This window comes from Lycium ferocissimum, chromosome 9 (genome assembly GCF_029784015.1).
Source record: "Lycium ferocissimum isolate CSIRO_LF1 chromosome 9, AGI_CSIRO_Lferr_CH_V1, whole genome shotgun sequence".
NCBI lineage: Eukaryota > Viridiplantae > Streptophyta > Magnoliopsida > Solanales > Solanaceae > Lycium > Lycium ferocissimum.
The window spans coordinates 34,574,585-34,591,268 of NC_081350.1; the positions used below are offsets into that span (position 1 = coordinate 34,574,585).

The window sequence follows — 16,684 nt, forward strand, 5'->3', positions numbered from 1 at the left end:
AGCTTGTGTTTTGTCTAAGCAAGGCTTGAAATTCCCTACAACATTTTGAAGTTGCAAAGGTTACTCTAATAAGAAAAATACGATCTGTTTCGAATATGATATCCAGAAATGTCATGCTCATACAGCTTAATCAGATTAATATTATTAGATATATTAACTAAATTGAGCATAGTCGTTTCGTCGTCTCGTGTAGCATTCAACGTTGGTGATGAAAATGATTTGTGCAGCACAACATAGATGTGCATTACGAAAGGTGCTGATACATCTCATAAATTGTAGTACTAAATTAGTAGTCTAAGTGGTTCTAAGATTGTGGCATGAGGTATATATAATGTGACTCGGAGATTTCACGAAAGGAACATGCACATTGTTGGCTTGCTTCCAACTCCTATTTTCTTTTTTGGAGTACCCTCTGATTTTCATTGGTAACTGTTCCTTTCGAGCAGATTTTTATGCCAATTTCCGGATGAAACAGCTCAACTTTGGCTCTTCTATTTTTTCTTTTCTTTTTTTTTTCTTTTTCACCTCCCGATGGACGGTATCCGTTTTGGAGTCCCGACTAATAGAGGTTCAGGTAAAGCGTAAGGCTCACTATAGAGGAAAGTGCTCCCCACGAAAAAGAAATTTCATTCATCGGTTCGAATCCGAGACATTTGGTTAAGGGTGCAGAAATCTTGATTATCTATTCCATCACAATCCTTGGAGGTGACTCTTCTAATCTTTACATGGCATTTAGGTCCTAAGTGAATAAGATAACCACCAGATAAAAAATGGAGCAATTATGCACCCCCTCATCCACGCTTCAAGAAATTGAGAGAGAGAGTGTGTGTGTGGGGTGGGGGGGGGGGGACATCCAACAACGCTTGAAGAAATTATATGCAAGCAAATGGAGAGAGAGTGTGTTGTGGGAGGGGGGGGGGCAAACATCCAACAAAACACAACAACATATCCAGCACATCCTATTGATCTGGATAATAAGATTCATATCCAGTTCCATGATCAAGAATTCCCAATCAACTTGCATGGAGTTAAGATCCATAAAAAATGAAAGTCAATAATTGCACTAAACTAAGATTAGTCGGAACAACATCAATAATAAAAATTCATATAACCGATTTCAATTTGTTAGAATTAAAGGCATAATTATTTTATTATTGTATATTATTAGAAAGAAGCCAAAGATTGAGCTACTGAGTCTACAATTTTCTTGTTTGAAGAGATCTTATCCAGATCTTCTTAAAACCATTCCATAGCTCTGGATGTCTCCACATGAAAAGTTCAGCGGCCAATCTTCCGCGTGTTTGTTGGAAGTTCAAGAGGCAGAGGTAGTGATAGTAATCACAATATTTGTACTTGATGCACACAATAGGATAAAAAAGCTCCCTTGCCACCCAAGAGGGGAGCACCACCCCTTTCAAACACCATTCTACGCCCTTTTGCCAATTACCATGGAACGGTGTAGCGGAATAATAAACATTTCTCTCAGTTAATTAGAGATTTTGGGTTCAAATCCCGATGGAGTATTAAGAATGTAGTCACTTTGGGTGGGGAACGCAAACCTTACAATGGAATGGACTTTGATTGTAACAATGCGAATCAAAACCATTTGGTCTGGTGGGTCTGCGATGCCTCAAAAAATTGGGCAAGGTGCACCTCACCGGTCAAGTATTCAACTTTGTCGTCCCAATTTTTAAATTAAAGTAGTTAAAACGGCTCACTGAAGTTTATGAATTCTTATAACAAACTCAAATTAATACCACAAATTCACAATAATAATCGAATTCGAAATCAAATATTTATAAATATTTTAAAGAATTTCTTAATATATATATATATATATATATATATATATATATATATATATATATATATATATATATATATATATATATATATATATATATATACAAAAATTAAGTAAAATTATTGAATTCACATTTTAATCTGTATCCTCCTACCTAAATCTGTCACTAAATCTAGTGGCAAATCCATCTTCATGGTCTCATCCACCTTCAGCTTCCCCTTCTTTAGATACTGTAGGGTCTCGTGCAAGATTTAAGACTGCAAGCGTATGCCCGACATTATTGGTTATGTTATTTGTGCAATTATAAGATTACTAAGAAAAAGACTTCTACTTCTTTAAGTTTTTAACACTTCATAATATATACTTATCATATATTGTGTTGGAAATTTCAAGAAATTTTTAATGAATGCACAAATTTTAAAGTATGTTCGATTTCAATCATTAGATCATTTTTAACTTACATAGAAGCACGATTTTGGAGGTGGTATCGTCGTCCACCTCCAACTCATGTAAAAAAAAAAAAAAAAAAAAAATGGACCCCATATTAAAAAATCAAGCAATATCCATGTAATTCCCAAAGTATCCCCATTAAGTCAATAATGGTGGATTCATTGCCACATGCGTATCAACCCATTAGTGGGAGCAAATAAAATCATTGTACAGCAAAAAACGTGGACCTCATATTAAGTAGCCAAACCATACAATTTTCTTTCTTTTCTTATATTAGCCTGAGATCTAATCTAGATATTTAACTGTTGTATTTGCTATTCTGCCATGTCATTTATTTTGTTATGTTTACTAAAATAAATATACTTAAAATATTTATATTTTAAAATAAGATAGAATTTAATTACTTTTTTATTTTTATTCTTACTCTAATAAATGTAAAAAGAGATTAATATCGTAAAAGAAACAATAATATTAAATGGAGATCAAATAATAAATAAGGTAAATTAGCCAAATTATAATTCTAATTGACGTTTCCTTAAAAAAAAAAGTGCAAAAGACAACACGACAAGTAAAATGAGCTAAATCAAGAATATTCACCAAAAATTAAAAAATAGTAGTTCTTCGTTTAAATAGAAAATCAAATTTATACTTTGTTTCGTTTTAAACATGTAAAATTAATTTAATAATTTGAACTAATGTAAATTTGATTTAATTTTAGAATTATCCAAATCAAAATTTGATAAAAAAAATAGTAAGTATTGTTTAGGTCCAATATACATACATTAACAATAGAATATGTTACACCTTTAAATTAATTGAATTAAAATTCAAGTTATCAACTGATGCTTAAATATTGCTATTATTTCGTCTCAAAGAGAGGAAAATAGACTTTTTAAATAAGTCTTCTCTTTTAAAAAGTATTAATAAATATTTGCAAACTTTGTATTCATAGCAAACACTAATATAATAAAGTTTTGGATACGGAGCACAAACTATAGTGTTATATTAATCGTGTTTTGAACATACAACTTATTAGTAAAAAGTAAAAAGATTCAAGCGAATTTTTATTTTAAAAAGCTGACAAAATGATGAATAAAATAATTGCAATTTCAGAAATTATATAACCAATTAACAGTAATAAGAACAAATTTTGAAATAAAAGAAAAATATATGGGTCAAAAAATTAATTTGATGTGTAACTATATAACATAAACTTTAGTAGAATTTAAATTAAATTTTAAAGAAAATACATTTATCATGTGAGACTACACGATAATATTTTCACTAAATTGATATAAATGATAAAAGTACTTATTAACAATATATCATTGTAATTATGAAAGAAGAAAGTAAGAAAATATTGTATAATGCTAACAACTTTTCGCATTATCTTTTGAGATAAATTACGCATTTGAATTATATGCCTGAACTTTCTAATTTTTATTTGTGAAGTGGTAAATAAGAAATAATTAATCTTCGAGAAAATAATGTATAATGACTCACTGGTTGTTGTATAAAATACAATTCAATCTAAGAAGTAAATATATATCTTTAAAACCTAATAAATTTATAGCATTAAATATAATAAAAAGATAGAATGTTAGATTCTTAGTGCTTTTACAACTTAAGAAATGAATGTTCTCATAATTAAAAAATAATAAGTCATGTTACTTTATTAAACTATACTACTAAAGTTTTAATTAAGATCAGTAAAATGTAAAGATTTCAACGGAACAAAAATTTTAACATTAAATAAAACTTTAAAATTAAATAAAACTTCAAACATCTAGTATTTATAATAATTTGCTAAAGAGTATGCCAAGCAAAAAATGAAAGGGGGGTAGGAAAAAAGGAAAAGAATTCCTCTTTCTTGCTTACTCCGCTGCGCTTTCTTGAGTCCAACTTTAACCTAAAAATTCCAATAATAGCACCAATCCTCATAGAACTTTCTAGAACCTCAACAACAACACCTAGTACAACTAGAACCCTCTAGTCTCCTCCACTACAAAACCCCTCTTTATAACAAATCCTAAAAACACTCTTCCAAACACTTCCCCTAAAATCAAACAACAAACAAACCATGGCTGACGAAGCTAAAGCTAAAGGTAACGCCGCTTTCTCATCAGGCAATTTCACTGAAGCAATAACTCACTTCACTGAAGCCATCAATCTTAACCCAACCAATCACGTCCTTTACTCTAACCGATCTGCTGCCTACGCATCTCTAGCCCAATACTCCAACGCTTTGACCGATGCTCAAAAGACCGTTGACCTTAAACCTGATTGGGCTAAAGGTTACTCTCGTCTTGGTGCTGCACATTCTGGTCTCCACCAATACAACGACGCCGTTTCAGCTTACAAAAAAGGTCTCCAGATTGACCCTAATAACGACGCCTTAAAATCCGGTCTCGCTGATGCTGAGTCAGCACAGGCTCAGGCTCAAGCCCGATCTCGGCCCGGCCCGGGCGGTCCCGCGAGCCCGTTTGGTGATGCGTTTTCCGGGCCGGAGATGTGGGCTAAACTGACAGGTGATGCAAGTACGAGGGCTTATTTGCAACAACCTGATTTTGTTAACATGATGAAAGATATACAAAAGAATCCGAATAATTTGAACCTTTATTTGAAGGATCAGAGAGTAATGCAAGCGTTAGGGGTTTTATTAGGGGTAAAATTGTCAACTAGGATGCCGGAGGAGGATGAGGAGATTCCGGAAGGTTCTACCGAGGCTCAGAAGAAGGAGGAGAAGAGGCCCGAGCCTGTGCCCGAACCGGAACCGGAGCCAATGGAAGTGGGTGAAGAGGAGAAGGAGATTAGAGAGAGGAAAGCGAAAGCGCAAAAGGAGAAGGAAGCGGGTAATGGGGCGTATAAAAAGAAGGATTTTGAGACTGCTATTAAGCATTATAGTAAAGCTATTGAGCTTGATGATGAGGATATTTCGTTCATTACTAATCGCGCTGCGGTATACTTGGAGATGGGAAAGGTATTAACCACATACATTGATACTCCTAATGTTAATAGTAGTATTAAACCTGAAAAAGATGTTAAAATAATGGTTCTATATCAAAGTTTAAATTTTTAAGAATTGCACCTAGGATTTAGCCTAACTAGAGTGCTACACAAGGAGTTTATATTGTTAATTTGTCTTACATGGTATAGTAATAGTAGTTAGCTAAAAAGATGTTAAATTGATGATTAAATTTTGAAGAAGTTGCACCTGGGATTAAGCCTAGATAGAATTAAACGGCTAGACAAGGAGTTTATGGTGTTAATTTGACTTATTTAGTATGGTAATAGTAGTAGTAAAGCTAAAAAGAAGATAAATTGATGGTTCTCTATGAAAGTTTAAACTTTTAAGAAGTTGCACCTAGGATTTAGCCTAGCTAGCGCAATTAAACGGTTAGACAAGGATGTTTATATTACTTATATGGTATAGTCGTAGTAGTAGTACAGTTAAAAAAAGATTGATGGTTCTATATCAAAGTCTAAATTTTTAAGAAGTTGCACCTAGGATTTAGCTTAGGTAGCACGATTAAACTGATGATTATGGGAGGCAAGGGTTGGAATCTAGCAGAGTAAAGAAAAAGTTAAGTGATTTCTCCCATCTACTCGATAATATTGGTAGAAAGGTGCAGGTATGATAGGATAGTCCACCTCCAGCTTGATAGTTGTTTAAAAAATGAAATTTGATAGTTTAATGAGTTTCAGTTTTTTAAAGTTGTATATATTAATATTATGGAGAAATAGACAACATTTTGGAAAATGGGAAGAGTTTCATATAAACTGGAACGTAGGAAGGGAGTGTCAAGCTTCACTACGCGTGTGCTTGTCTTTATGTATTGTTATGGTGACATGCTTGGAGGAATTTTGAGTTCATCATCAGCATAGTTGACGCCTTAGAAGGATTTTGCTTTTTCTCATAGGTAAAAGGCTACCTGGTAGTGACGTAACTCCTTGGTGAGTTTGGTATTTTTTGCAACATAACTAAGTTTGTAGTTGGGTTTGGTCTAAGCCTCTAAGGTATTAGATGGGTTTCAATATACCAAACGTTGTAGTTGGGAGTGGCTTGGAGTATAATAATCAATAAAAGGCCTTCACTGTCTTTATAATTAAAAAAAAAGGTCTTCACTGTGAAATGGAAAATCTGACCTATTAATGCGCAGGTGGTATGTCTTTCTTAAACCTATGAACAGGCTGTAAAGTGGTGGTTGGATAGTGATATTCCACAATACAGGTGCTAGTGCACGTATTCTGTAGCTTGTATTAGTCATGGAGTGGTGCGTTGCTCTCTTCTTGAAAGACAAGATTGCTTAAGAACTTGTAAAGTCTAGGCAATGTCCTGATATACTTGTTAGGTGCCTAACTGGTGCTGGGTTAATAGTAATGCTCATCATTATTCTAAAGTAAACATAATGTTCTTAGAAGAAACCCAAATGTTACCGGAGATGTAATTAAAACACACGTACTGGTAACCTTCATGCAGAGTTATTTGTCAGTTCTATTTATTCTTTTGTTTTTGTTATTTAAGTTTCATTTGTTCTAGCCTTCCATAATTGATGCTGCTTAGAGGTGTTTTTTTTATTCTTTTGTTTTTGTTATTTAAGTTTCATTTGTTCTAGCCTTCCATAATTGATGCTGCTTAGAGGTGTTTTTTTGTGATGGTAGTGAAGTAATTGTTTGGCATTTTGCTTTAGAAGTTGTTAACAATGGAAGTAGTCTCTTAGATGGTTTACAAACTTCCTCTCTTCAGTAACCGTATCTATCTTCGCCTATCTTCCATTATTCCATATATTGTGGTAGCAGTCACCTCCTCTATTGTGGTAAATGGAGTCTATATGATAGGCTTCACTTGGAGATCTGTGTCTGTCTCTTCTTCTAGGTGTTTGCATCAGAATTTCTCATTCCATGGTTCTTTTTTTGTTTGGATGATGCATTAAGAGTTCATCCCAGTTTATCGGGAAGACACCATCTGGCCGAAAAAGCAAAAAACTTACAGGGAATTCTAAACTGAATTGAAGTTACTAGTAATGGTTATTGAATTTGCCAGTCATTTTAGGGGAAATCATGAGTTAGTCCACATCCTTTGTTAATTGGCCACCAACTAGAACAAACAAAAATCTTGAGTTTCAGGGTGAAAGGTTTTTGCGTTTATCGGCTTCCTTTTCTAATTACCTAATTTCTGATTAATCACCAAGATGACCATCCAAACTGTTCAGTTTAAGGGGAAGGTTACGAGTTAGTCAATTTCCTTTGTTAATTTGTCACCATCCAGGACCAGTACTAGCATATAAAGTTGAGGGTGGATAGGGAGATGATTAAAGATTCCAAGCAGTCTTTTGGTTTAGAATCTTTGCCAACTTACTGCACCTATATGCCTCGACTCTTTTGGAATAGAAATGGTGATGAGTTATTCGTTCCCATCCCCCTTGCCTCCCAGGTTTATCTGTCCTCTATATAAAGTTGAGGGGTGGATAGGCAGATGATTGAAGATTCCAAGCAGTCTTTTGGTTTAGAATCTTTGGCAACTTATTGCACCTATGTGTCCTCGACTCTTTTGGAATAGAAATGGTGATGAGTTATGCATTCCCACCCCCCTTGCATCCCAGTTTCTCTGTCCTCTTTTTTAACCATAGCAAGTGTAGAGCGTAGCTCCAGGACTCCGATCTGTTTCCTGTCATGGTATGATTTACCTGTGAAAATTTCTGCATAGTTTCTCTGCTCTTGTTACTGTGTTATATATATTTTTTTGCCTTGATTTCAGTATGAGGACTGCATCAAAGATTGTGACAAAGCTGTTGAAAGGGGGCGAGAGCTAAGGTCCGACTATAAGATGGTTGCAAGGGCTCTGACTAGAAAGGGAACTGCTTTGGCAAAGATGGCTAAAAGTTCCAAGGATTTTGAGGCTGCAATTGAGGTTTTCCAGAAAGCTCTGACCGAGCATCGCAACCCAGATACCCTGAAGAAATTGAATGAAGCTGAGAAGGCTAAAAAGGAATTAGAGCAGCAAGAGTATTTCAATCCACAAATAGCAGATGAAGAGCGTGAGAAAGGTAAAGTTGTTTCTAAGGCTGTCTGAGTTGGTTTTCCTCTTATGGGGCTAACTTCCTTCACTATGTTACAGGAAACCAGCTCTTCAAGGAGATGAAGTATCCCGACGCGGTTAAACATTATACTGAATCCATAAAGAGGAATCCCAAAGACCCGAGGGTATGGCCTCTCTCCATCTTCTGTCACCTCTTTGAACTTGAGGACTTTTCTCAGTCCTTTATTAAGGACTAAATCCTTGGTAACAGCAGGTGATATATCTATTTTCTCCTATGTTTTCTTTTGTTAGGCATACAGCAACCGGGCTGCCTGCTACACGAAGTTAGCTGCATTACCTGAGGGGCTTAAGGATGCTGAGAAGTGCATTGAGCTCGATCCAACATTTGTAAAGGGCTACACCAGGAAGGGTGCTGTTCAGTTTTTCATGAAAGAGTATGAAAAAGCTTTGAAAACTTACCAGGAAGGATTGAAGCTTGATCCTCACAATCAGGAACTCCTAGATGGTGTTAAGAGGTAGATAGATATTTCTTTTATATTCTTAATATCTCATCAGTTGCTTTCTCTTAAGTTTTTGAGGGTGATCGTGATTCTTAAAAATTGGTTCCTTTTGTGATGTGATCTTTGTTTTGCTTTTCTTCTTTCTCTGAAATTCAGAGTTATCTTGTTTATTCAAGAAAAGATAACTACTGATGCACTATTACATGTAGCATTTCTGTTGGCCTAGCAAGTTTGCTTTATTAATTATAGATATGGCTCTCGTTGCAAGTGGCAGGTGCTTCCGTCATTGTTATGGTTCTTATTTTTAATTAAAAATGCTCTATTCATTTTGCAGATGTGTAGAGCAAAGAAACAAGGCAAGCCGTGGAGATCTAACTCCAGAGGAGCTCAAAGAGAGACAGGTATTGTTTCTTTTTACTGTAATCTTATTTTACTCCACGTAGAGGTTATGAATGATGGTAATACTCATATATCAATTTCTTTGAGCAGGCCAAGGGGATGCAGGATCCAGAAATTCAGAATATCCTTACAGACCCAGTAATGAGACAGGTAATATTTGGTCGCTTGATGAGAGTAATATTTTCGACTTGTCATATATCATTAAATATCGTGGGAAGTAACTTCTAGATTTTGTAATTTAACTGCATTTTGTATTTTGGAGCAGGTGCTACAAGACTTCCAGGAGAACCCAAAAGCTGCACAAGATCATATGAAGAACCCTCTTGTGATGGACAAGATCCAGAAGTTGATTAATGCGGGAATTGTCCAAGTTAAATAAGTAGCGATATTTACAATTCACCAGGGAAAGAATCAACTATCCATTATTTTTTTAGCCTCTGTTTATTCAAAGCGAATCGTTCATATCCTCTTACTTTCATTCGAAGTGTCATGTCGCACAATGTCTGGGTTTCCCAGTTTCTTTTTTTCTGTGGCAACTGTTAAAATTTTGTATCTTGTTGCTTTGTCTTTTTGAGGGTCAGTAAGGAAGGATTGTTGGCACTTTTATGTCTCGATTGTTGCCTCTTGGACATTAAGATAGTTGAGCTTCTTTTTCCCGGTTGGGACCAGTATGTGTGCCTTTAATATTGAATTCAAAAACATATGGAGAAAATATTTAAGATGTTATTTAACCACCACATTATTAGAGAAAAATTTCTACTGTAAAATTTAGAAATAGCCTTTGGAGCTACTCCCTCAGTTTTTGCAACAGGATGAATTTTTCTAATGGTGTCAACTTTTTCAGACCCCACATTGTGAGGTTTTACTGGGCATGTTTGTTGTTGGTGGTGTCAACTTTTCCAGTAAAGAAATTTCTACTAACAATTTATGAAAAGCAATCAGAATCAGCGTGGAGTTGGGAGTTGCAACTTAACAAGTATTGGTCGAGTTAACTGTGGACAGTGCCTTGTGCTACTTGATTGGCTGAGACAGGGAGGTCTGAAACGGTCCACGTTGCCATTACATCAGTTTTATTGGTCTGCGAAGTTAGTTCGGTACTTTTAAGTCAACTTTTAGTCCATTTTCTTGAGAACATGTTTAAAGAATGTTACAGTACAGAGCTGGCAAAATATTTCCTGTTAAAGATATCAAAGTGATAATGAAATAAGACAAATCTGATTAAGTCAGTGATCCTCATAAATTGACGCCCGAGTTAAATTGATACTGTGGCATATCACATATGTTGTATTGTATCTTTGAAACATCTAAGGAACTGTTGGGACAACTATTTGTGGCAAAGGTTGTGTGTGGAGAATATTTCTGCAGGAGAGAAGATTGTAAAAACTGAAAATGTTACTTCTGCGAGTTTTCACAAAATTTCATGGACAAATGTCACCGTTGTTAAGATTTTTTAATTAAATAATGTGTTGACAGGTAGAGAAAAGGTTAATTGAATTTAAGACCAAAGGATGAGCCTACTTAAAACGACGATTTAGGTAAAACCAGCCTGCAAACTAGCTCCTGCCTCCATGTGAAGATCACTTGAATATGAAACTCTATGATATATTAGATGCACAGTGTGTACTGTATGTCGTTGGCGTCTATGCTATAATCAGCCCCGAACCAAATGAGATTACTTAGCAAAAAATTTAACGGAACACCGCTTGCCCAAATTGTTAAAGCCTACTTACTAGTCGGACAACATTAGACTATTTCTGCTTAATTTGGACCTCTATATTATATGGAGATTGCAACAACAAAGCAAACGTAAAATAAACAACTCAACCGTCAGATATATTACACTAAGATCCCAAGAAAGAGCATCAAATGAAGCAATATATTTATTTCTATAGTAAGATGATCCCACATTCAGGACACAATCTTGCCGCTAAAAAATTGAAGTTTCTTTGGATGCAGAGATATCACAAAATGCATGTACACACTACAGTCCTTTCTTCTTTGGCCCCTTCAAAAGTCTCAGCTTATAACTTGAACCAGATTAGTAAAATGGCTGAAAAGCTCAGACGTATAACTAAAATCAGCTGTTCTCCATCAGTTTTTCATGCTGGTAGAAAAAGAATCGTGCAAGCCTTAACATCTTCGTCGAGTAAATACTTATGTTTAAGTTTGTGAATCCAAAATCCGGAAGCTGACTGACTAAGCAGCTGCAGTTTCCTCCTTTTTGGTGGCAAGCTGGTTTTGAATGTGCTGAGGGACAACATCAAACTTGGCTAATTGCATTATGTACGATGCACGGCCTTTTGTCATTCCACGCAAGGTACTGACATAGCTGAACATCTCTGCCAATGGAACTAAAGCATCAACCACCTGCAACGATTAAATTAGATCCATCAGAGAAGATCCATTATGAAGCGACAGTAATATACCATTTGTTTTCTTCAAAAGAACAGTAATTTATCACATACATACTTTTAACGTATGCTTACGCGTCACAATTGTAAAATATGACATGTTACAATCCCTATAGAGGTCATTTCTAAAATAGATAAAGCTACCTATCTAACAGATCTTCATAGAGAAACCATATACACCATCCATCCCTACTTTGCATGACAATGTCCGACGGTAAAATAATGATTGACATATACATTTAATTGAACGTAGTGAATAATTATTACTCCTTCCATCCCCAATTTATATGACTTCCCAGCTTGGAACACGTCGAAATGTTTAACACCATTTTATTTCTATATAAATTTCACCAACTTTAAAGAATCAAATTTACTGAACTGCTACAATTTTGAACTTATATTTCTTTTTTTCCTTAATTTTTAGAATTTTATGCTGATTTTTTTTCAAAATACTTTATATTTTCTTCCACTATCACTAATATAATACATAAAAATTAAATTAGTGTCTTAAACTCTAGTTCCAGTCAAAGACCACCATACAAGATGAGATAGCAGGAATAAAATGATCGTTGAAGAATCCGTTTGATGGAGCTAAATTCATACGTTAGTTAAAAAATTAAATCAAGTTCAACTCTTGAATATTGTATAAGTTTTAGTGATGCCAAATATTTTGAGATACCTCAAAATGGAAAGTGTATTTTAAAAGTTGAGCCAGATGAAATATTACTATTTTTGAAATTGACTTAATTCATGTACTACTGTATGCACTGGATTATTATATATAATGAGCAGATAGATGAAAGAAGTCCGCTACTCATACATACCTTTAGACCTCCAGGTTTGTCTCCAAAGCTGTTGATCTGTCCTCTCCTTGAGTTAAGGTCACCAATCACATCTCCTAAATGTTCTTCTGGTGTAACTACTTCAACCTTCATTATGGGTTCTAGCAATTGCGGACCCGCTTTTCTCATCCCTTCCCTAAAAGCTCCCCTAGCAGCCAACTGGAAAGCCAAAACACTTGAATCCACATCATGGTAAGAGCCATCTACTAACACCGCACGAACATCAACAACAGGAAAGCCTGCCAGCACCCCGTTACTCATGCATTCTTCTAATCCCTTCATAACACCTGGAATATATTCTTTTGGCACTGCACCTCCCTTAATTTCACTTTTGAATTCATATCCACCACCTGCTTCCATTGGTTCAAACCTTACTGTGATATCAGCAAACTGTCCTGACCCACCAGACTGTTTCTTGTGGACGTACTTCGTTTCCGCGATTCTGGAAATGCTTTCGCGGTAGTTTACTTGTGGAGCTCCAACATTAGCTTCCACCTGTCAATTCGTAAGCAACACAGAGTTACTAATGTGTAAGATATCAGATTTTTTCAGTTCTTCAAGGCAAACTACTGTAAATAAGAATGGTAGGCAAATACAGCCAAGTGATCAAAGTAGGCATTACATTCACTATTACTCCTATGTAGAGGGGGTTCCAGATACATACCTTAAATTCTCTTTTCAGTCGATCAACAATGATCTCAAGATGTAATTCTCCCATTCCCTCAATAACTGTCTGGTTAATCTCCTCATCACGTGAAAAATGGAAAGATGGATCCTCTTGAGCCAGCTTGACTAAGCCTGCCCCCATCTTATCGATGTCCGCTTTGGTCTTAGGTTCAATTGCAACCTTTATAACAGGATCAGGGAAATCCATGCGTTCAAGCACAACAGGCTTCTCTGGATCAGACAATGTCTCTCCTGTAATTGTATCTTTCAATCCAGCAAGAGCAACGATATCACCAGTTAACGCTGTCTTTACATCCTCTCTGCTGTTAGCATGCATTTCCAGAAGTCTGCCAATTCTCTCTTTCTTGCCTTTGTTTGCATTCAATACATACGATCCTGCACTAAGCTTTCCTGAATATACCCTTACGAATGTGAGAGACCCAACAAAAGAATCATTCATGATCTTAAATGCCAAACCACTAAATGGTTCATCATCACTCGCAGCCCTCTCAATGATCAATTCTGGGTTGTCGGGGTCGGTTCCTTTCATGGGTGGCAAGTCAACTGGGGAAGGCAAATAATCCACAACTGCATCGAGAAGCGGCTGAACCCCCTTGTTCTTGAAAGCTGAGCCACACAAGACGGGGACAAAACTGGCAGAGATAGTTCCCCTCCTGATCAACTTTTTAATGGTTTCTTCATCAGGTTCAACTCCTTCCAGGTACTGCTCCATAGCATCATCATCCAATTCAACTACCATCTCAATCATCGCTGCCCTATACTCCACAGCCAGCTCTTGAAGATCAGCAGGAATGTCCTCATACGAAAACTTGGCCCCTAATTCTTCTCCAGACCAAACAATAGCTTTCATCGTCACAAGATCAACTAATCCTTTGAATGTATCCTCTGACCCGATCGGAATCTGAAGCACAAGTGGTTTAGCGCCCAAATTCGATATTATCATGTCTCTTGTTCGGAAGAAATTTGCTCCGAGACGATCCATCTTATTCACGAAACATATCCTTGGGACTCCATACTTATCAGCTTGTCTCCAAACAGTTTCTGATTGAGGTTCCACGCCAGCAACACTGTCAAACAAGCATATGGCACCATCTAAAACCCTAAGGGCACGTTCTACTTCAAGAGTGAAGTCAACATGACCAGGAGTATCGATTATGTTGATACGATGATTGTTCCAGAAAGTGGTTGTAGCAGCAGAAGTAATTGTAATCCCCCTTTCTTGCTCTTGCTCCATCCAGTCCATTGTCGCAGTTCCCTCATGCACTTCACCGATTTTATAGTTTCTGCCAGTATAGTAAAGGACCCGTTCAGTTGTAGTTGTCTTCCCTGCGTCTATATGAGCCATAATTCCTATATTTCGATAGTCCTTCAGAGGCACTTTTCTCTTCTCCTCTGCAGAAAAATAAAAGAGCAGCACATAAGTATTTATTCCAGGAATGATAACATCTATGTCAGTAGACTTATGAGTCAACACGAACCTAAAATATATACTCATCTCCTCAGACATAGTGTTGTAAACCATAACTCTGAAAGAAGTGTCTGCAATATTGCTAATCATTGACCTCATTTTGGGAAGATGAATATAATAAGAAGTTGGCATCAAAATAAGATCTTAATACTCAATGCTATTTTCGTTGAAATGCACTAAACCGAGGATGTCACCATTCACCAAGAGTTTGACCTTCAAGTAAGAAAGTCCAGGGCGTAACTCAAAATAGACATCTTCAAAGAGTAAGTTCTATTTCTACAGTTATCCAGACTAAAGACTCAATCTTTATATTCTTTTCCACGTTCCAAAATCAAGTTGCTTCATTTTCCTTCTTGTTCATCAATCGTCAAAACAAAACCCGTTTTGTTCTTCTCCTCAAATATGACCTTCCTTTTCTCGAGCCCATTTGGTCCAATTTATTATGTTCTCAATTCTACGTTCCATATTAAAGAAATCAGTACTAAGGCATTCGCATACAATTAAACCATCTCAGTTTCTCAATTCCAATCAATCAATCAACTATGTCTTAATCTCAGCCTTCAAGGAGCCACCTATATAAATATTATGTATCCATTCATTTAATTAGACTTATTATTATTATTTCTGATAGCCGTGGTGTTGTGGCCAATTTGCGCGCACCACAACTATAATACCGGGTACCTACATCCACAATATAGTTTCCAGGTAACTCTTTCTACGAAAACATATGTAGATTGGTTGAAATCACCTAGCTTTTTAGCCTATGTTGGAACTCCAACCCTGGCCTCCTATCGTATTTGTTCTAGCTTCATTAACCCTTAGGCCACATCTTCGAGTGAGTTTTAGAGTAATTCTAATGTTTATGTCAACCTACATCAATTCTTATTTCCAATTCCAATCTACTAAAACTTAACAATGAACAACAAGAAAAGCAACACTCTTGCACAAGAAACCAACCTACCCACTCACCCTTAATCCCCCCACCCAACACACACACCCAAAAAAAAAAAAAAAAAAAAGATAGCATTTCAAGTTATCCATTTGAAATTTACACCACAAAATTGAAACTTTTGATCCTCTAAGCAAAAAGAATCGAAATTTCCATTTGAAAGTTGATGCCTTCAACAACAGCCATAGCAAAGACAGAAAAGCCAACATTCTTAACCAAGAAATTTACAAACCCCACCCCACACCCCCCAAAACTCACCACCACCAATAAAAAAATTATCTTTACAATTACTCATTTAAAATATACACCATAAAATTAAAAAAAAATTATCCTGTAAGCAAAAAGAACTGAAATTTCCAATTGAAAGTTGATACCTTAACACTCTTACCCAAGAAACAAACGTATCCACTCACCCTTCCAAACCCCAATAAAAAGGCCATTTTTACAAGTTATGCATTTAAAATTTAAACCATAAAATTGATAATTTAGAACCCCTAAGCAAAAAGAATTGAAATTTGCAATTGAACGCTAATTGATACCTTCAGCAGCAGCAGCCATAGCAAAGACAGAAAATCCATTCTTTCTTGTTTTCTGAGTTAAGCTTCTAGAAGCTTTAACAGAGCACAATCTTGAGCTTCCAAAGAATTCAGACATGGAAGCAGAACCAAGAGACTTTACTTTGACGCATCGGGTACGGGTCCGAGAAGAACCGACCCGGCTAGAAATGGGTACGGGTCTTTGAGACCCATTAAAGTTACAGAGTGAAGAAGCAGCAGATGACATTCTTGTCACTGACTCTGCTGCCATTTCTTTGTTCTCCTACTCTGTTTTCTTGTTTAGTGTGTGTGCGTGTGTATTTATATTTCTATGTGCTTGGTTTATATTGGTTTGGATAGGACTAGAAGGAGTGGGGTGGGGATAATGTGAAGAGTTTGAGGTGTGAGAGCTTTTGGTGATTTGGTCTTTTTCAGACCTTTGGTTTTTAGGTTATTTTTGGACTATGGGATAATATTGTAAGGCCTCGAAAAAAGAGTTGAGTTATTTTATTTTCTTTTAAAAAAAAAAAAAAAAAAAAAGATTGTCTTTTTAGACATGGAACAACATCCACAACACCCATTTAAACCAAGTGGTGTT

At 36.0% G+C, this 16,684-nt stretch overlaps 2 protein-coding genes across 2 annotated transcripts; one reads left to right on the forward strand and one right to left on the reverse strand.

Annotated features, from left to right (window-relative positions):
• Positions 1–4,085: 4,085 nt before the first annotated feature.
• Positions 4,086–9,799, forward strand: LOC132030412 (hsp70-Hsp90 organizing protein 2-like). The gene is made up of 7 exons (XM_059420035.1): positions 4,086–5,234; positions 8,013–8,301; positions 8,373–8,458; positions 8,586–8,809; positions 9,129–9,195; positions 9,284–9,343; positions 9,459–9,799. The coding sequence occupies exons 1-7, from the start codon at positions 4,335–4,337 to the stop codon at positions 9,570–9,572; spliced, it is 1,740 nt and encodes a 579-aa protein (XP_059276018.1). The 5' UTR covers positions 4,086–4,334; the 3' UTR covers positions 9,573–9,799.
• A 1,187-nt stretch (positions 9,800–10,986) lies between these two features.
• LOC132030413 (elongation factor G-2, chloroplastic) lies at positions 10,987–16,476 on the reverse strand. The gene is made up of 4 exons (XM_059420036.1): positions 16,090–16,476; positions 13,111–14,525; positions 12,429–12,941; positions 10,987–11,560 (listed from the first exon to the last, which is right to left on the reverse strand). The coding sequence occupies exons 1-4, from the start codon at positions 16,355–16,357 to the stop codon at positions 11,390–11,392; spliced, it is 2,367 nt and encodes a 788-aa protein (XP_059276019.1). The 5' UTR covers positions 16,358–16,476; the 3' UTR covers positions 10,987–11,389.
• Between the last annotated feature and the right edge of the window lie 208 nt (positions 16,477–16,684).